Here is a 21,916-nt window from a genome sequence, read left to right as displayed (position 1 = left end):
TGCATTTCTCTTATCATGATGGAGATTAAGCTCTTTACCTGAATGGCAGGGACATTTGGTCTTTCTTTTTCTGTGAACTGTTTGTGCATGCCCTTGGTCCATTTTTCTATTGGGTTCTTGGTCTTTTTTGTTGTTGTTCAAAGTAGTGTATTATTTTTTAAATTTTTATTATTTTTTCTATTTTATGGAGGTCACATTGGTTTATAACATTATGTAAACATCAGGCGTACAACATTATATTTCAGCTTCCAAATAGACTTCATTGTGTTCACCACCAAAGGTCTAGTTGCCATCCGTCACCGTACATGTCTGCCCCTTTACCTCCTTTCACCCTCCCAGTCTTTTTCCTTTTAATATCTAAGACTTATTTATATAGTAGGAGGATTAGAATGGGCTTAATTTTCTCAACACATTACAGAACTATAGCTTTAAAAGAGTCTTAAAAAAGTTATCCATGCCATTCTCTACTCCTTGGAAACTGGACAATTAGAAGAATTTTATTTAGTTTCCCGACCTAAAAGTAATCTATGTTCATTATAGAAATATTGGAAGAAATTTAAAACCACCCAAGTTTGCACTTTCTTATATTCCTTTACTAACCATATAGAATTAAAAAAAGGGACCATCTTCCTGTCACAACCGCATCTCCCAGAGGTGGCCATCAGCGAACATCAATGGTTTGTTGCATAATCCCTTAGTTCTTTTTTTTTACCTCCCCCTATTAGCCCTATGTAAAACTTACGTGGTGAAAATGTTTCATTTCAGCAATATCCTTTATACTCTGTTATTCACCCTTGCACAAGGCAAGGAAAACAAACAAATATATGGTCATCTTTAGGGACTGTGATCCATGCAAACCTAGTATCCTTCCTGGCATCATGGTCATTTTAGGAACAGGGCCTTCTGAGAGGGCCCGGGAAGAAGAAAAGTCTGCTTATTCTATATGGTAACGTGCCACTATCTCAAAACATTTAATTATAGGGTTCTGTTGCATCCTCTTTGGCCCTTCCAATTTAAGTTCTTAGTTAAAAACATTTTAATTTCAATTAGCAGCACAACATCAGAAACAACAAAAACAAACGTTGGGAATTTTGTTAGAATTTATATTTTGAAATAAGAATTCATAATAAATTTTTACAAAATAGTCACATAGCTTGAGTCATCATTACATGCTTCATTTACTTTGAAAAAATTACAGACGTAGTCAAAACAAATAGCCATCATTTATAAATGTGAGTTCTTTTCTTTGAGCACAAGAAAGCTTACGTGAAATGTCAGACTGACAACCAGTAAGACACTAGGATGCCACTGGCTCAGCGCCTCCTGACTGGGGAGGCTGGAGCCCGGCCTCTGTGGCTGGCGGCCATGCCGTTTCTCCTTTCTGGCCTTCAGTTTCCCCGTCCGCCAAAGGAGGGCAAGACTAGATGGTTCTGAAGTCCTATGTACCATGGTCCTTTCATTTCAGAGAACAGTATATAATTATAATGGTATCATTTTCCTGATTGTAAACTTTAACAGAAAATAACTTAACGTGCTCAAAAATTTGACTACAAAGAGTACTATGGTTTTTATTGTGACCCTCACCATCTTTGGAAAATTTCCATTTCAGGAATTTCTGATTTGGCTCACTTTCGTGGAGATTCCTGCCCTGGGGGCGTCCTCCACACACACTGGTACATATGAAGAAACTAGTCAGCAGCGCTTTTTCTGGTCTCCGGCTCTGCCTTCATCACATAGAAGCCGCATCATGCTTCTGCTCAGGCTCAAACCATCTTCTCATTACGGAATGCCCAGCTGACTGATTCCTTGTTTCTTCCTTACGATTCACTGTTTGTTATATAAGTTGTATTTTAATATGTTCTTACAGAATTTCTTCAATACATGCTGCTACTCAGTTTGACCAACAACTTGAGGTTTTCACATAACAGCTCTTCAGAGGCTTTGCTGGTATTTGAAGCTCAACAGATGGCACAGAGACAAATATGCCAGGATACACATGCTAGTAGACGAGCTATATTTCAGCACCTTATAGTTCTAACTACGCCTCCCTTTATTAATGTTGTATTTAGTCTTAAAAGAGTCAACTTAGCGTGCTCATGCTTTCTCCCAAGTAAAATATTTAGTTTCTTTTTCAATATTAAACACAACTCTTTACAACAAAGACATGCTCAGGACAAACATCACAAAACCATGCACTCAGATAAATGATCTAAAAATACGGTTGACTTATCTCCAAATACCAATTCTAAAGTCAAGGGCCTCAAGCCTTTGGCCAGGCCCATGGGTGCACAGTTCTAGGAAACATTATTCCACATGATCGTTTCTAGTCTGACAAAGACCAGGATGCATACTCAAGTGAGAGCACATCAGTATCACTGAAATCCATTACTGCAATATTTAACTTTTCCCATGATTACTTGAAAATTCATATCATAGCATCACTAAAAATTGCTAACGATGAGAGCCGTTAATTTACAATCATTTTCTCTCATCATGATTGTACCACTGTCCATTGTTATTTACTCCTAATTCAATTCAATTTCAACTACCTGATTCTGAGTTTGAGGTAGCTTCACAGTAGTTTTATTGCGATGAAAGCGGCATGTTTCAAAGTACCACTTGGAGGATTAGATGAGATTTAAACGAGAGAAGAAAATACAGTATGAATTATACTGCTTCCTCACTTGGCATACAAAAAAAATAACAAAAACCCACCCATTTCTTTAGTGATAAAAATACAGTTCTTTTGTGAGCATAGAAACAATACACGGAATCTGTTTCTTTCCATGAAAAGTAGGGTCAAGGCAATAGGACTCAAATTCCATGGCTACCTTGCGGTTAACCCGAGTGAGGATATGCATAAGCTCAAGCTTGTGGGCGTACAGCTTCAGCATAGCACAAAGCGACTGGATGAACCAGGATCCGTCCTTCGAATTTCGCCAGGAATAGTAACCTGCAAGGCAAAATATAACCAAAGTACCATGGATACCAGATTTTATAAATTATTACACAACCATAAAGGTAAAAACAAGCATAAACTTCCACAGGTATTATTAGCTATATAAACAAACAAACGACACCTTTGGTTTCAGGGTAAATGATGTTGGAGGGGAAAAAGAAAGTGTACTGTGTATATACCTATGCTTTCAACAAGGGAAAAAGAGTCGTGGACTACCTTTACTGTTGAATTACTGAGAGTTCTACTTTCTGGGCTTCCCTTCCAACAAGGAAAAACAGGAAAACACGCAGAAGACGACGCAAAAGCAAAGATACAAACAGGGTCATTGTAAGTAGCATGGTGTCACAATCAGATTACTGGCTTATCCAAGAAATAAACTGCTTACATATGCACACACATTTGAGTGTCCTAAATTTATTTAAAGGGCATCTGAATAAAGTACAATAAATACATTACAGAGTATTAAAGAAGTCCAAAAGGGGAAATAGTGTATTTTATGGTACTTTTTCATTTTAACTATAGGCTCCACTGTTTTTAGTTTAGAAGTACTTTACCTGGAAAGATGCCTGGAGATTAAAAAGCAATCATACTGAACATATTTGAAAATGTGACACTTTAAAAATATATTTGTCCTATATTTTCTACCTTTGTGACATCCTGAGTTAGTTGTTCAATAAATAATTGTATGATCAATAAATATTTACTTATGTAATTGCATGTGCAACACAACCACAAAAAGTGGAGGTTAGTAACCTATTCATAGATCATTTTTTACCTTGTTCCTTTTCCCTCATTCCATTTCTTTTTTTTGAGGAAGATTAGCCGTGAGCTAACATCTGCTGTCAATCCTCCTCTTTTTGCTGAGGAAGACTGGCTCTGAGCTAACATCTGTGCCCATCTTCCTCTGTTTTATGTGGGACACCTGCCACAGCAGGGCCGGACAAGTGATGCATAGGTCTGCACCGGGATCCGAACCAGCGAACCCCAGGCTGCCAAAACATAATGTGTGAACTTAACTGCTGCGCCACTGGGCTGGCCCACCCCTCATTCCATTTCAACACTATCATATACTATTCATGTTTATCTTTTTTATTTCCTATCTTCCAAAGAATTCCTGGAAAACATACCTCTCTCCATTCTAAGAAGTGGATGAAGCTCTGATTTGGCCTATATTACAACACAGCATCCTATCTGCTATTAGTTCATGAATGATACTGGGTAAGCATGCTTTCTATATATGCGTATTTTCCAGCCAAATTTGGCTAAAGACAATTTTTTGAGACTTCTGTTTGGTTAAGGTACCCTAAAATACCGACAAGTTAGCTGTTTTTTATGTATATCAAAATCTTGATGCCTTTGGAATACACTCTTGGTTGCTGAAAATCCACATATGACATTCGTTATCTGTAACTTCCTTACCAGGTGCTGTGGAATACGCATACAGGAAGTCTGCCTCAACTGGGATTTTCTGACATGCCATGTCATCCTCAATACCACTGTCGGTCTCAATACCACTGTCCAGTTCTGTACCTCGGCAGGCCTAGAGGTAAAAACATAAACATTTATTTAAAACAATATGTGTGTACACAAATAACTGTAATTCCTAAGAAATGGAAAGGCTGTGTAAAAACTGATGTTAATTATGCAGAATCTTTTTGATATAAGTCCAAAACTAAGATTTATTCTATATCTCCTAAGTGGTGGTTTAAATGAATAAAATAGTAACAACAGTTCAGTAGCTTCAGGGAAAAAAATAAACGCTTTTCATAATCCACCTTGATAACTGAGTTGCTCAGTTATATATTACCTGAATAATGAAAAGTTTGGGTTTTCCAGCTAGACTTCTGCAACAATCCCCTTTGAAGAAACATGTTAATTTTTTCAGGTCAATAGGTCCATTTGTTCCAAAAATTATTCCTTCTTCACCATGGCTTAGAAGCACGCAAATAAAACTGCTCCTTTTGCTATGATCTTCTTTAGAAACTGGAAAAACATTTACAAATAAGAAAAAACAACATAACTTTATTCAATCTCATATATACCATACGGGAATAAGATGAAGAAACTTGAGAACAAAACTAAGAGAGATCATCTAGATCCAGCTTGGAGCAGAGCAACAGACCTCAAACCATTTTAGGTAGCTGGCATAAATAACTTCTACTTTACTTAAATAAAATATAGAGTAAGATTATGCACAGTATAGTTCCACAATTCTCATGCTTTATTATTGTATGTGTAATTACATCCAAACTGTAATATAAAGTTGGACAATGAAGGTAATTCTTTTAATTATTTCTTACCACTGCGCATCAATGCCACAATTTCTTCGCCGGTAAGATCATTTTTATTCCTGACTTCGTATTTCAAGTTTGTGAATGTTTCCCTGAGGTTTGCTGCATCCACATCTGTACCAGACCGGGATGCCATTCCTTAGAACGGAAAAAATTACTTTTAATTGCATTTAAAAAAAGAAGATTAACTGCTCTGAGATGAAATAAACTATTCAGCAATTCACAGGATCCACAGTCAGTTCTTCCTTTCAAATGCTATGAAGATTCAATTATTCTGATAAGGACACAAAGTCTCTAACTTCTTGGTATTTAGACGACACTTCATAACAGAAGCTATATCAATGTCACGGTCACAAGGATATCTTTCACAGCTGCTTAGATAGTGAAAAACAGAGACAACTTCAATGTCTAACGAGAGTGATTTGGTTAAATAAATGATGGTTCACTTAAATAACGGAATACTATGTTGCCATTAACATTTTTGTAGACAAAATTTTGCCAGGAAAAAATGGTCATTGATTATAAAAAAAATACTAGAAAATATGATCTAACTTTTGAGAAAAAATTATATAGATATATAACAAAACACACACTCAGAGAAACTGTATTTCTTTGATTTTTAAGTTCCCAACGATTTTAAGATACACTACTACTTTCATAATGTCTTTTCAGGAAAAAACCACAAACCACCGCACAGTAACACTGTTCATCAGGCATTCTGCTGTGGGTAATCTCCTTTAATCTTTCCAACCAACATGAGACAGCTACGACGACTGTTTCACTTGTACAGATGTGGGATGTGGAGCACAGAGGACCAGGGACTTGTACAAAGGAACAAAGTGTGTGTTCGATCTGCATCCAGGGGTCCTGGGCTTTCAACCTTCCTTTACCAAACCTTCCACAGAAACGTACAGATTGAGTGTATGATGCACTCAGATTTAAAAATGCTAAAGTGTTGGGGGCAACACATCTTAGAAATAAGTTTAATATGTCTGAATAGAAAAAAGATTAAATATCTTTATTTCCAAAATATTATCTGAGTAGTGTGACTATAAGTGATTTTAATTTTTCTCTTTTGCTAATCTGTAATTTCTGAAATTTCTATTAGGGCCATATGTTGTTTCTATAAAATTAAAATAAGCTGATCAAGGTTTTGATATTGGAAAGGCTGAGGACACCATGCACCTGTGTGACAAGGTGACTGAACTCTGGTCCTGGTTTGTGAGCCACTTGGTAGTAAAACAGAAAACATCAGGCTGTCAGAGATCGTTGTGAGAACCTGACCTTTAAATTTCAGAGCAGACAAGGGGCTCACTCGAAGGCTAAGGCCCGACCACTGGTCTAACTATTTTGGGGGGAAGAGTGGAATGATATACTTTTTTTTTAAAAAAAAGAATAGGTTCAGCAATGTAAAATTCTACAGGAAGAGGGCATCATCACTAGCAATGTGAAGCAGAATACCTAATGGCTGAAGACGGTATCTCAACTTATAGCCAAAAGCAATAGAAACGGTACTGTTCAGATTAGACACCCATTTTCAACTACGCTTTCTCTCACTCCTTATAATCTAACACCAAATCCTGCTTATCTTTCCAGTGTAATCTGGCTTCTTTCCATTTTTACCACCACTCTGGTAGATAGCCTCCTAAATTAGATCTGATGCTTCTAGTTTCCTTAATTAAAAATTAATTCTAATGTGATTAATATGCCAATTCAAAGAATTATCACATCAGCAATTTGAAAATGAAAAACGGGGAAACAGCCCAAATGTTCATTCATATGGTAAATTATGCAAATTAAGGGAATGGTATGATTCAGGAATGGGGTATTATACAATCATTAAAATAACATAAAAATTATACAACATGAAAAATGGTAATATTACATTAAGTGGAGCAAGCAGGATACAATATTGCTTGCATATTATGAATAAGATTAAGCTTTAAGAAACGATCAAGGAAAAACATCAAGCGATACATCAAGATGATATTAGCTTTTTAGGATCATGAAGGCTTTTATCTTTTTATATTCTCTAAAAAAAATTTCTAAAATGTATTATTAGATTCAATAGTACACAGTATAGAGACTAAGCAGGGGATTTGGTGAGCAGCCTGTGGCGAACCTAACAGAGCAGTTTCAGTAGAGGGTGAGGAGGAAACAGCAAAACAGGTTCAAGGGGAATTGAAAGAAGTGAAGATGGTGAGCTTAAAGTACATGTTTTCAAAATTTAGGGAAGGAGACAAAAATCTGGGCAAAGCTTAGGAGGAAGCTGAGTAGAAGTAAGGTCTCTTTAAGATGGGGTCTGCCATCCGTAGGAGAGGAGGAAAAAGTCAATAGAGCAAATAAAAACACAAAGAAGTGAAGCAGCACAGAAGGTGGGTTCAGAGCTCGGGCTGGGGTGTCAGGCAAACCAGGGCTGAGGCCCAGCTCTGCTACTAAATTTCTGTGTGAATCCGCAAGGATATTAACCTTTCAGCATCTAATGGCGGTTACTTTTCAATGCTGTAAAAATTAAATGAGACAATATCTGTGAGGTGCCTTGCACAGTTCCTGGAAAGGACAAACACTACTACTTACTATTTGTTGAGATCCTTCCATTAGCATAAAAGAGGGAGCAGAAGGATAAAGAAGCAAGTGTGACAGAGAAGTCAGGGCAGAAGAGGCCAACATACAGATAGGAGGCTAGCTGTTGGAAGAGGGAGAGACTGTGATGATGGGCAGGAGACTAAGAGTCCATGGTGAATTGTAGGACCTGTGGGTCCTGCTCTCTCTCTACCTTATGGCCATTCTGTGTCATAATTTACTAATAACATCAATACTATTTTTTGTATTATACTAAATATACATGGTACAAATATTTGAAAAGGATGAAAAATTATGTTATGATACATACCAGTACTTTTATGAAAGTTCTTATTATTTATTATTATACATAACCCCATTTCAGGATAATCCATTTTGTAACTACTGTCCAAGGATATTCCAGAGTCCATTGACTTGCTTCCATGTAAGATCTTTCTGTTTGAAAATCAAACAATAGTTTACAAAGATAGAAATGATCAATGCTGCTGTTCACATTAATACAACTTCTAAAGCACATAATAGTTAACGTTTGTAGAATGTAATGTGTCAGGCTGTGTGCTACAGGCTTTTCCTCACTTAAATTGCACAAAAACTCATTTCACAGAAGAGGAAATGACCGCCATGAGGCTAAGGAATGTGCTGACAGTTATGCAGACACTACTGTGTCAGAGCCAAGGCTGAAACCATCTGTTGGACTTCAGAGTTCAGGCTTTTAATCTCTATATTTTATGTTTTTCTCTAAATTTTATTAAAATTTCATCAAATACATTTCATACTCTAAAAAATCCCTATAACTATGTGAAATATTTTACCCTTCAAGGTAAGAGTAAAATCTTAAAAATGAGCCTGAAATTATAAGAAATCAACAAATGCAAAGATGACTCAAAGCACAATATTGATCACAATTGCTAAATTGTTTCTTAAACTCTATGAGCTGAACAAATTAATACATGGAATCACTATTGTAAACAATTGAAAGTACTTGTCTCAAGGTCACTTATCCAAAAATCTCTGTTATCTAGCTCAGGATCAATCAACTTTTTCTCAAAAGGGTCAAATATTAAGTCTTGTAGGGTTGTGGGCTGTCCAGTCTCTGTTGCAGCGACTCCCTTCTGCTGGTGAAAGTAGCTGAGGACAATATGTAAACGAATGGGTGCAGCTATGTTCCAATAAAACCTGACTGACACAGACTGCAGGCCTGACCCTGATCTGGACCAAGAATGAGGACATGACAGGCGTAGGAGCAGCCAAACGTTGATACCTAAAGTCAACATACTCATGCACTTAACCTGAGAGTATTTCACATGATACACAATTCTAAAAGAAATTGTTGGAAAAAGATTAAAAGACTAAATTAATGCAGTCAAGTTCAGAAGTGAACTATTATATTTAGCTAGAGGTAAGGATTCCCATATTTTACAGACGAAAAAATTAAAACTCTTGAAAGATGAGTGGCTTGTTGAAGGTCATACAGATAATGAACCTCAGAAGAGTAATTCCCTACCACCTCCTGCTGCTCCTCTCCCGGCAGAGGGACAGCCAGAGTGGGAGGGGGCACACCTGACAAAGAGCAGAGACTCAAAAGGCCTAGGAGCATGAGGACAGCTTATCATAGGATCAAAAGAGACCTAAATTTGTTTTGAGCTCCCATGCAATTTGCTATTAAATTATGTTCTGTACTATATGAAAAGGTAAGAAAACGTGTAAGTCATTTTTAAAAAACCCCAAAAATCTCTAAAATGAGATCACATTTCTTTTTTTTTTTTAAGATTTTACTTTTTTCCTTTTTCTCCCCAAAGCCCCCCAGTACATGGTTGTATACTCTTCATTGTGGGCCTTCTAATTGTGGCATGTGGGACACTGCCTCAGCGTGGTTTGATGAGCAGTGCCATGTCCGCGCCCAGGATTCGAACCAACGAAACAGTGGGCCGCCTACAGCGGAGAGCGCAAACTTAGCCACTCGGCCAGGGGGCCAGCCCCAGAGATCACATTTCAAAGGTTTAATTTCTAGGAAAATTCCTTTGTGAAACAAATATTGCTAAATCTTTATTGGTAAGCTCTTAATAGTATTGCTGTAATACTATTGTTTGGTACTACAATTAGTTTGTAATTCCCTGGTTGGTTCAGAATAATAATACTGGGTCTCAGAAATAAACTTTTAGAATTAAAAGTATCACAAGAGATCCCAAATGGATAATAACAGACAGGAATTAAGAGTGTTTGAGTTTTATCTTTTTCCTTTCTTCATTAGAAGCATTAATAAGCAGAATATTTCAAAAAGGAAGACTGAGGAAAAAAAGAGTAAAAGATAATCTATAAACAGGCAATTCTTCTCCAGACTCAGAATTGGCATTTCATTTTAGTCTTAAAACTTATAAATAAATAGGAGGCAAAAAACCTCCCCCAAACACAAAACCTTTCGTCCTGCGAGTGATTTGGGAAGGTCCAGAAGCACCCACAATTGCACGTCCTGCCTCTCCTGTGTGTCCTTCTGCTTCTGAGACAGGGTTTCCGACCATGGGTCAGGCACTGTACCTGGTCCTTCCCTCAATCCTCCCCCAAGTTCCATCAAAGTTTCATTTTAAGGAGGAGCTTCAGAGAGGATCATTTTAACGCGTGTAAAGCCATATCGCTGTTGAGATAGGAAGTCAACTGGGGCTCTTGGGTTTGAAAGCCCATTTTTTCTGCTTCCTCACTCCTCAAGGTTTGCTGTATTACATACACCTATCTTTCACTGATTATACAGGATTCCGTTTAAATACTTACGTTTCTGAATTTTTAATGGATTTTGAATCCACTGAGATTTTAGAGTTCTCCATGGATACTTTTATTCACTAGAATATAAAGAAAGTAGAAGTTAATCAAAATCAGTCATTATAAGATCACTGTACTATGTTAATTATTCCAATGATCATCTCTCTAAATACTTTATATGGACTTTTTCCCATTAGCAATACCACTCCCACCCCAGCTTCACCTCTACTGTTAAAGGGTTCTGTGAGTCAAACCTGAGAATAATCCTTTGTAAAGGAATGTGTAATATAGCCCATTTCTCTCTCTCAATCTCTCTGTCTTTTTGAAATGAGCTACGAAGTACATAGAGTACACAGATAAGAAGTGTGCAGCTCGATTAATTTTTACACTTGTATGTCCCCACCAGATCAAGATACAGACTGCCACTTGTTTCTACTACAATCCATCAGCTCATTGGTCAGAACTCAGCCTTTCAACTCAACACAGTTGAAAACCAAAAACTTGAAAAACAAGGAGAAAAAAATCTTGACTTTCTCCAGCCTCTAGAAGCCCTGGCTAACTCAAAAACACCAATCAAAATACGACTTTAACTTAACTCTTATGCTAAAATCATAAATCTTAAAAGAGTACACAACCCCATCAACAGGACTTGCTCAACCATAAAAGCCTTTACAGAAAGTCCAAGCCTCCTTCCCCCTTTCTAAATTTAAATTTTTAAAACTGTGGTAAAATAGACACAAATTCTACCATTTTCACCATTTTTAAGTATACAGTTCCGTGACATTGAGTACACTCATACTGTTGTGTAACCAACACCACCATTCATCTCCGGAACTTTTCTATCTTCCCAAACTGAAAGCAGTACCAAAGTGTCCTCTTCAAGGTCTCCTGAAAGCTAAGGAGACCTCTTCTCTTCTCCAAAGCTAAGTTCTTCCCTCCTGTCTCCCTAAGTTCTGTGTGCACCTGGGTGGGGAAAGATGGAGAAAAGAATATGGAGGAGAGGAGGTGTCACATGCCACTTCAACCACAGGGGAGGGCAGGCTTTGACCTTCTCTCAAAGCTAGTCTTTGTTTCTGCACTTCTATAAAGGCTCTCTGCTTTTCTACCATCTTACTTCCTGTAGCTTTTCTAGAAAACCAAGGGAGGATGGTGAGTACAGCTGGGAGGAACCATCTTTTAGTCAGTAAACAAATATCTGGTGGCACATGCTTTGCGCCAGGTACCATTCTAGGTACTAGGACAGGGTGGAAGACAAGACAAAGTTCCTACCTTCAAGAAGCTTTCATTCTAGAGAGGAGGACTGATTATAGATGGATAAGATTTCAAATACTGACAGGGGCTATGAAGAAAATAAAATAGAGTAATGTAATAGACTGGGAGTGTGAGCTCCTTTAGCTAAGGTAGTTGGGGAAGTCATCTCTGAGGTGACATTAACACTGAGATCTAAATGACATAAAGGCTACCAACTGAGGCTGTCCTTGCTGGAGGAAGGACGAGCAAGTACAAAGGCCCTGAAAGAGTCTGGTGCACTCATAGTGCAGAAGGACCAGCTTGACCAGCACATGGTAAAGGAAGGGAAGGAGTGAAGAGAGATGAAGCAGGAAAGGCAAGATCACATGGTACCTCAGGAGCCAAGAGGAGCTTCGACTCTATCCTAACTGCAAGGAGAAACCACTGGAGTGTCTGAAGCAGAGGAGGGACAGCATGCTTTAAAAATACCACTCTGGCTGCTGAGTGAAGAATCGACTGCAGAAGGATGAAGTGGAAGCACACAGGCCAATGAGAAGCCTTCTGGAATAGTTCCGGAAAGAATGCTGGGAGCGTGGACTAAAGCTGCACAGCGAATATAGGTAGTTAAGAATCTGGAATCGAGAAAGAGATCAGGGCTGGAGACATACTGGGGCACTCTGATACGCAGACGGTTACTAGAGGAAGCAGGGCCAGCAAGAGACTAAATGAGGTGAGTGAAAAAGGGAAATCAGGTGAATGTGGTGTACGAAAGCATGCAGATGTCTTTCAATGAGTGTCGGGTTGTTTCGAATCTTGCTAAGTGGTCAAGTCAGATGAGGAAAGAAGACCACTGGCTTTGGCAAGAATGTCATGAGGATGGTGGCGATTGTCAGAAAAAATTGTCCAAAACTTGGAAATGGGCAAAAAAATTATTGGATATCATTTTAGTGTGGTGCTAGGCATTGTCTAGAGGAATCTTGGGGAGTATCTGATTTTATGGGTGTCCCCTTTGATGGACCTTCTACTGACTAGGCTGCTTTAGAACTCTGTAGGAAGTTAAGCCATAAAAAACAGATAATCATGCAAATGATTCTCCACAGAAATGAAAATGAATTTTATCCTGTTGTCTTTGATTCAACGGATGCCCAATCTATAGAAAAGATGACCCTCCCAAACTACATTCTATTGCTCTACACGATATTAACCAGTTTTGCTTCTATTAGCAAATTCATTTCATTATACCATCTACATCTGTTTTGTTTCAAATTCTCCTTTGAACTTGTCTTAACATCTTACTGGTTTTATTATTAATTAATTAATTGAATAAAATATTTGACACAATTTATTTTATATTTACACAGCAGCCAAGTTTTACTTTTTGAAAATTCTACTTTAAAAGGATCAAGGTTGCTGCAGCGAACTGAGAGAAAGAGAGAACAAAAACGAGTAAAGACAACAGTGAGTAAGCACAATTTTGCCATGAAGGGGAAAGGAGAAATGGGACAGCAGCTGGAGAGGGACAAGGGGTAGAGATTTCTTGTTTGGTTTGATAAGAACAAGTGAGGGTTCACCCTCTGTAACAGGAAGACTAACTCTGTGGACACAACATGTGAAGGCTGGTGAATCTGATGGAAGGAGGATGAGGTACTTCTCATATGACTGCATATGATAAACTATGAGACAGGAATCCCCAAATGTCCTATCTATACTTTCATGTGTGCTTACCATGGATTTTATCAAGTAGTACCAAAAACTAATCATGCACAATGCCAGCAAAGGTGCATGAGACAGGCATTCTCATAGCCTACTGGAAGGAACATAAATTGGTATCATCTCTTGAGAACATTTTGACAACATGCCCCCCACCCCCAATAAAAGCCTTGAAATTTGATCTAGTAAAATTAGACTTCTAAGAATGCAGCCTAAGGAAATAACCCCAGGGGTTGGGGAGAGGAGAGAAAGGGAAGGATACATTATTCATCAAAATAGTGAGAATTTGAGGGGCTGGCCCCGTGGCCGAGTGGTTAAGTTTGCGCACTCCGCTGCAGGCGGCCCAGTGTTTCGTTAGTTCGAATCCTGGGCGTGGACATGGCACTGCTCATCAGACCATGCTGAGGCAGCGTCCCACATGCCACAACTAGAAGAACCCACAACGAAGAATACACAACTATGTACCGGGGGGCTTTGGGGAGAAAAAGGAAAAAATAAAATCTTTAAAAAAAAAAAAAAATAGAAATTTGAGCAGAGAAATAGTTAAGTTATGGTATACCCATACGTTGGTTAATATAGCTATAAAACTTTTTTAAAGAACTAATCAGTGACGTGGGAAATGCTTATAACATAAGGCTAAGTAAAAATAGGCTATAAAACTGCTTAAAACAATATAATCTCAATTAAAATAAACACAAGAAAAAGACCAAAAGTAATTATACAGCATCTTTACATATTAACCAATTTATTAATAGTGGCTATCTCTAGATGATGGAAATACTGACAACTTACTTATTCCTTCATATTTTTCTATATTTCCTAATTTTTCTATAACAGCTGCATTGTTTTTAAAGTTATAAAATAGAACCAAGATTATTTCATAAAATAATATCTATCAACATTGGCAGACTGCATCAAACAGGACTGTGCTGGCCAATTTCAACTCTCAGCCCTTTTTTAAGAGTGACAAAAATAGGGAATCTCTACTACTATGAAACTTGCAACCCTTCCTTGACTGCTCTGTACCATTCCAGGCCATCTGCCTTTCTTCTTCTCTTGCGTACATATAACAAACATGTATTAGGTACAGGGAAATCTCAAACTTCCTTGAACCAGAAATGTCATAAAGACCAACTCACTCGCCCCATGCAAGCCAATTCTAAGTGGGTAGACCATAAATCAAAATAATTATCCATCCATGCTTGAAAAATAAAGTCATGGTTAATTTGATTAATTGAAAGAACTAATCAGAGTGGCTAGAGTAGCTAACAAGTTCCAGAGTGGCTAACAATTCCGGAAACATAGGCAAATACATAATAAATGGTTTATTTGACATTGCAATCCATGAGAAAACATGACCTATGTTTCAAGACTTTATGGCCAGCCTGTAAAAAAATCTGGAGTGAAAACACAATGGGAAAGAAACCTTAACAAGATGATAAATTCTGAAGTTGAACCTGGAGCTCCTGTCAGTGTCCTTGCTGGCCCCAGGGTTTGCCTCAAGTTGGCCCTTTGAACAAGTTTGCCAAATGCAGGGTACACAGTATGTGCTCATACTACATATCAACCTAAATATTGGTAGGTTCCCACCAACGATCAAGGCCCTAAGGACAGATCTCTTACTGAACACTTCTGCAAACAGTGCAGTGATTCTTGGGCTGAAATACCAACTTCTAGCAACCTTTCCTTTCCTGCCAACGATAAAGCTGTGGGATACAACGATTCTATCCTATGACTGGAATAGAAGGTTTAGATTTAAATAGTGACCAGCCTTCGTGAGTTTAAAAATATTCGGCTTCTTGACTCCTACCAATGAAGATTTCATCTAAATATTAGCTGACGTTTAAGTAGTCATCTCCTTTTCACACATTTAATCAACTTTCGTTAACCAAATAATTCCCAAAAGTTAAAGAAAGTTGCAGATAGATCAGTCCGAATATAAGCAATTGTCATTTAATCATTTCTGATATTAGACATGAGATAGACTATTTTGCTTGAGTAAGGTAATTGGTGGCTGAAAGGCAAAAACATGCCTTCTGTTAAAATAGGATCTAAAACAGTGTTAAGACTATTTCATAAGGATTTCTCAGGAACAACGTACTATATGTATTGTTTCCTTCATTATTGGTATCTGGATAATATATACTGCAACAGTATCAGCTGACCTTCACACACTATTAAAAATTTATATAATGGTAAACAAAGTCCTCATTGCGTCAGACATGTGCACACTTGCACTTACTTGCCACCATCTGCTTTTTCCTCACGAAAGCCCCAAACCCGCACTCTTGGGAGCAGAACTTTCTTGCAGAACTCACTATAGTGTTAACATTTAGCATGACTTCACCTCCATTAGCTAATGCCTGGCTGAATACAAGTTATTCTGGGGATGGTGATCTCATCCTAGAAAGACAAAAAATTATCCCCCCAAGGGAAATATTTAAGGCCCTAAACAATAACAGGAGTTTAAGTTCTTAGAACAGTTTCTTTTTTTTTTTCTTTGAGGAAGATTAGCCCTGAGCTAACTACTGCCAATCCTCCTCTTTTTGCTGAGGAAGACTGGCCCTGAGCTGACATCTATGCCCATCTTCCTCTACTTCATAAATGGGACGCCTACCACAGCATGGCTTGCCAAGCAGTGCCATGAAGAAGTGGAATGTGCGAACTTAAGTGCTGCGCACCAGGCCAGCCCCTCTTAGAACATTTTCATTTGATAAAACAGAAATATGAAAATATACAATAGGGGTTTAAAAAATATATCTTGGCACAACAATGGACTTAACACCAATTATTTCTGATTGTACTGATGTATGTACTTCTTTCCTTCCATTCAGGATGCTGATGATAATAAGGTAAACTTTTTAACATATATTAATTAGGTCCCAGAGAAGTTCCAAGTGGACTATTTGACATTAGATAGCAACTTGGAACTTGGGTCTTAGAATCACTTCTCTAGTTCCTAAATTCCTTTAACACTTGCCACAGGAGCCACAACAGTCAGATCTTCGAAAGTTAAAAAATGTTGTCAGCATAAACTTACTGTCACTGTAAAATAGATACTTAAATATTTTATGCTGTGTTTTCCTGAAGTGAAAAGTTGTAATGTTCTCCCTATTTATATTGTGGTTAAGCCAACTAAAGAGACTATTGCACACTACAATAAGGAAGTAAAGCAGAATAAACTATCTACAGAGTTAAGGTAGAGGAATAAAAATTAACTTCTAAAATTAAAATATCTACATGAAGTTATAAAGCATTAAAAATTTGGAAAAAAACCCTGTTATTAAAAATGAATATTGGGGCCAGCCTGGTTCGCACATTCTGCTTTGGCGGCCTGGGGTTCGGCGGTTCGGATCCCAGGTACGGACCTGGCATGGCGTGGCAAGCCATGCTGTGGCAGGCATCCCACATATAAAGTAGAGGATGATGGGCACGGATGTTAGCTCAGGGCTCCTCAGAAAAAAACAGAATAGTTTGAAAGTGTGCCTATGGTAGAGATTTCAAAATGAGACATGAAATAGTATAACCAGTTTGAGAGTCTTACTCAGCTAAACCATCACCCATCAGTAGGCTGTTCTTGCTACCTGTCCTACAAGGAAAGTGATGTAAGGGATAAAACCTGGTTTCTGCTCTAATGGGTTTAAAATCTCAAAATAAGACATAAGAACCAACACTGCTCACTTTTGAATCATCTCCATGAATATAAGTATCTTAAAAAAAAAAATTTATAAGTAAAGATTTACCAAAACAGGTAGCCAAAAAGACCAAAGATTCACAATGCCATGCGTGATCTGAGCATTGTGTACAAAGTGTTGCGTAATAACCCTTCCTCCCACTGCCTACTCTTATGGGCTAGACTCTGGGCTAAAAGATACTTTTATTGATTGACTGATGTGTTACTTATTTACGTATTTCTGGTTCATCCTTCCAATGATGCTGAGACATCATGATCCCCTTTCCATAGTTCAGTTGACTGAGACTTAGAACAGGTAAATAACTTCCAAGTGGCACAGCCAGGATTTCGCATCTGTCTGTCTTACCCGCCCACTCTTCTACATGGCTTCGTACCATATAGGACGGGGAATACTATCAATGATTTCAAGGAAGGAAACAAAAATCCACAACCTAGAAGCTCTAATTAAAATGAGACAAAGAGCATAAATAACATGGTAGAAACTGACTGCAGAGACAGTGAAATAGTATAAGGTGCACTTACTCTAATTAATGAAGAAAACAGAAATGATGGTTATGCTGTTTCTGAGGCCCCTGGGTAATTTACTTCTAAAAGTAAAATAACTGGTTTCATGTTAAATATTCAGTATAAGTCATTAAGACTTATTTTCTGATCTTTGTTTGCCTCAAAAGAAAGGTGAAGCCTTTCTAGTATGACTTCTGGGGAGACTCAACTTTTGTCAAAAAACTTGAAAAACACCAGGATTGTATTTATCACCAATTTGAGAGGCATTTGTTACCAAAGTCTCAAAAGCAGTCACATTTCCAGATTTAGTAAGTGAAACAGAGAGAACATACTTTTGCCTATAGTTTGGCTAAGAAAACATTTCAGCTGTAATGTACTAGAGGTTTTTTTGAAATCGTTTCCCATCCAGTCTCTGAATTTCTTTCTTTGGGGATTTATAACAATCACCAAACTGGATATTGTCATTGGGCCTGGTAATGTCAATCTTCTATTATTTATTTTGTAATTAAGGTGAAAAGGCACAAAGAGCAAGTAAAACTAAACACAGAATAAACTAACATGGGTTCAGTTGTGCAATACAAACAAATAAAACCATTCTTTCCTTGTCTCTGGCAAGGGCCACACGACCAGGAAGACAGACTGGAGTCCTCCCCACTATTCAAAGCCATTAGCCAGAAAGAACACAGTACTGACTATGTGCAAGGGGTCTGTCTTCCCCTCCCTTGAGGCCCTAAGATGGTGTCTTTGGAGGGACAAAAGGAGAAATGGGAAAGTCCTTGCAGACCTAAATATTTTGTATGAAATGAATGTAAAATGAAGGATCTTGGGTGCCTTTTATAAACCTGCAAGGCCTCTTCCCTCCCACTGAGAACCACTCATCTATAGAAGCAGATTTAAGTTTATAACCACCTGATTAAAGAAATCCTGCCTGCCAGAGAAGGTTTGAAACTGCAAAAAGTCAGAGTCAGCAGTATCTATTCAATCATCATCTGCGCCATCAGAAGTTACTGAACACCAACTGTGCGCAAAGTACTGTAGCAAACCTTGAGTGCGTCAAGTAACAGGAGAGAGAAGGATCCTGGCCCAATGTGGGACTCATGCCCATGCTGACTAGCATTCAAAAGTGGCTCAACAAGGCAAATGCCAGTGTTCAGTACACATCAGATAACTTTATCTTACTCTCCCCTAACTCAGAAGCTCTATAAGCAATTTGAAGGCAAGAACAAAATAGGGAGAGAAATAACAATATGACACAGACATTTACAAAGCACCCTCACAGACATTATCTCACTTTATCCTCAGAACCCTGTGAGGTATGTATATTACTTATGCCTATTTATGGATGACCTGGTAAGTGTCACCCTTGGGACCTGGCCTTAGGTTGTCTGACAACAGAGTACCTATTCCCCCTATTACATTTGTATTTGTTAAATGTGTACAAAACAGCATATAACAGTTTAAGAATTCCCACATCTTTTTTTTAGGCCCAAACATTAGTGATCCACATCTTTAAGGCAGAGCTTTAAAAAGTATCTAATATTAAGCGCCAGAATTAATTTAACACTGTTCATGAGAATAAAGACTGCTTTCTAGAATTACAAGAGGGATGAAGCAGTAGGAGATTGTGCTAAATTAGGTTCGAAAGCAAAACAGTTAAAGAGGCATTGTAATTGTCTACATCAGATAAGATGCCAGTCTCTTAAAATGGCAGGAGGCAAGGCCTTTTTTTCAGGATAGCAAAGCAACTCTGACTTAGTTAGGTATAATGTTTTATTTCTTTTTTACTGTTAACAGGTTTTATTGCCACACTCCAAAACACATTCTAACTTTCAAAAGCCTTCTTTTGCAAAAGAGCAAAGCAAAACCAAAGCTCAAACATCAGGTTGTGATGGAGATAACTTAAACTTTGCATTTCATTCTTAGACATCATGTGTAACTATAATGCATTCAAAGTGGCTGAGCACATTTTGATACAGGCTGGTCTAACCTCCTTGCTAAGCACCTCCTGTTACTATCTTGTATACTCACATTGTTACAATGACTCCATATTTCACCTTTACCATTCCTTTCTAATCCAATCTTTTAATTATAATTTGCTAAGTAATACTAAAACACATTTATTTTTTCTAGATAGGGCATAATTATTAAAAAGCATAATACTGTAGGAGGGGTATTCACTTGTGCAGGCCCTGGATAAGGGGAAAGACACTAATGAACAACAAAAACACAGTTCCTCAGGGAATTTGCTTAAAAGCTAGTAGGGACGAAAGGAAACAAGCAACTGCAAAGGATATGATATTTCCCTCTTAGGAAACTCCGACGCAAAAGGAGCACATGATATAAGACTTAACCTTCACATGTTTAAGGAGAACAGAAATCTAAGCAGAAGTTCCTCAAGCAGATGTGATGAACGCAGGTGTGTTTCAGGCAGAGAATAGGTATTAAGATCAGAAGGGCTGTGTAGAAAGTGAAACAGTGCTATAACAAAAGATAAGGAAAGGGAGGGGAGCAAGGAGCCAACCTGTGCTTGGCTTTGTTAACCATGTTAAGGGACTGGGTTTATCCTACGGGCAAACAAACAGTTTTCTAGATTTCTACTTTGTGAACATCCCTCAGCCTGTGCTCTAAAGAATGGAGTGGATGAGAGGGGCAGGGTGTCTGGAAGTATGGAGGCCAAGAGGAGGCTGCTGTAGCCAGGTAAGAGCCTATGGTGACTTAAATCAGAGATGGAGAGAAGTGGACAGATCTGGTGGACATTTAGGAGGCTTGGTGGCTAACTGGGGAAGGAGTGGAGAGTGGTAGCTGAGAAGCCTGGTTCCTGGTTTTCTGGCTTGGGTTCCACTGATTGAGAATGGGACAGAGGCAGCTGCTTGGGAAGTAAAGCTTGAGAGCAGAACAGGAGTGACAAGTGTGAGAAAGGCACTCTTATTCAGCGTGGCCTGAGCGGATTTCAAAGCAGCTCCTGGGTGAATTTGGCCACGGACACACAGTCACATGGCCGAACTGGATGGATTCATGGAGACCTTCAGGTCTGAAAAGGAATTAGAGTTTAACACCTGAAATTACTTCTCCAGAAAACTGAGTCACACAGGCAATCCGGGAAGATCCAGGCCCGAGATAAAGAAGGCAGCAGAGACCAAACCCTCTTCCAATAATGGGAGGTTCAGCTCCGAGGGCCAGCGCCACTCAGACAGTACCGAGCCCGCCTCCTGCCCTCGGGGCATCGTTTCTCATTGCCGACCATCCGCGACTCCCTTCCCGATCCAACACTCAGCCTGCGGTCCCGGGCACCCTCACTTCCCAAGCATCCCGCTGCCTCCGCTCCCAGGTCCGACCTCCTCCCACCCGGCCTCCCGCGACCCCCTCCCGCGAGCTCCGCGACAGGGGTCCAGCCCCCAGCTACCCGACCTCGGAGCCCCGGCCCCGTCTCCCCCCAACCCACAGCCCGGCCTCTCGATCTTCGGTCCGCCTCCCGTCCCCCGGGCTCGGCATCTCCAGCCGGGTTTCCGCTCCCCGGCCCGGTCTCCCGTCCCCCTGTCCTCCCCCACCACCCTCCCCCAGCCTCGACGCTCCCGGCTCGGGCTCTCGATCTGCGGTCCGGTTTCCCGGGTCGGCATCTCCAGCCGAGTCTCCGCCGTCTGCCTCCACACCCCCGGCCCAGCCTCCCGACCCCAGGCCGACTCTCTCGCTCCGTGGGCTGCAGGCTCGTCCTCGCACTCGTCGTCGTGGCAAAACAAAGGATCCGCAACCCGGACTGTGCCCATCTCCTCCGTCTCCTCGGAGCAGCCGCAGGGCCCAACAGGTCCCCGGGGCGCGCGCTGCAGGAGATGGAGGGAGCGGGCCCCGGGCTGACGGCGCCGCGGCGAGAAGACAGGAGGGCAGCACTCACCGCTCAGCCTCCACGCACCACTCCGCGCCCCTCAGCTCTGCGCCCCGCCAGCTCCGCTTCTGTAGCCCCCACCCTGTCCAGCTCAGCTCCGTTCCGAGCACGGCCCGCCCCCTCTGGCTCCGCCCCCTCCGCGTCGACGTGTCTCCCGCCCCGCCCCACCCCGCCCCCGCCCCGAACGCCGCTCCCACAGAGGCCCGGAGCGCTCCCCGCTCGCCCGCCCGCCCGCCAGTCCAAGAACATCGTCCCCTGCCTCCTCCAAGCCGCCCCTCACAGGCCCGGCGCGCTCTGACCCCGCCCCCGCC

The 21,916-nt window shown here is 40.0% G+C and overlaps 1 protein-coding gene across 2 annotated transcripts; it reads right to left on the bottom strand.

Moving 5' to 3' along the window:
- Positions 1–1,089: 1,089 nt before the first annotated feature.
- CASP3 (caspase 3) lies at positions 1,090–21,761 on the bottom strand. Of its 2 annotated transcripts, XM_070598966.1 has the most exons (7): positions 21,615–21,761; positions 10,600–10,667; positions 8,144–8,268; positions 5,260–5,388; positions 4,767–4,942; positions 4,379–4,499; positions 1,090–2,953 (listed from the first exon to the last, which is right to left on the bottom strand). In XM_070598966.1, exons 2-7 carry the CDS (start codon positions 10,650–10,652, stop codon positions 2,724–2,726), a joined length of 834 nt encoding a protein of 277 aa, XP_070455067.1. In that variant the 5' UTR covers positions 10,653–10,667; positions 21,615–21,761; the 3' UTR covers positions 1,090–2,723. The 2 variants fall into 2 exon arrangements, with proteins under 2 accessions (XP_070455067.1, XP_070455068.1); XM_070598967.1 differs by lacking the exons at positions 4,379–4,499; positions 21,615–21,761 and having other exon boundaries at positions 10,600–10,661.
- Between the last annotated feature and the right edge of the window lie 155 nt (positions 21,762–21,916).

This window comes from Equus przewalskii, chromosome 28 (assembly GCF_037783145.1).
Source record: "Equus przewalskii isolate Varuska chromosome 28, EquPr2, whole genome shotgun sequence".
Lineage (NCBI taxonomy): Eukaryota > Metazoa > Chordata > Mammalia > Perissodactyla > Equidae > Equus > Equus przewalskii.
The sequence above is the reverse complement of the archived record's forward strand: the minus strand, read 5'-3'. Positions and strand labels throughout refer to the sequence as shown.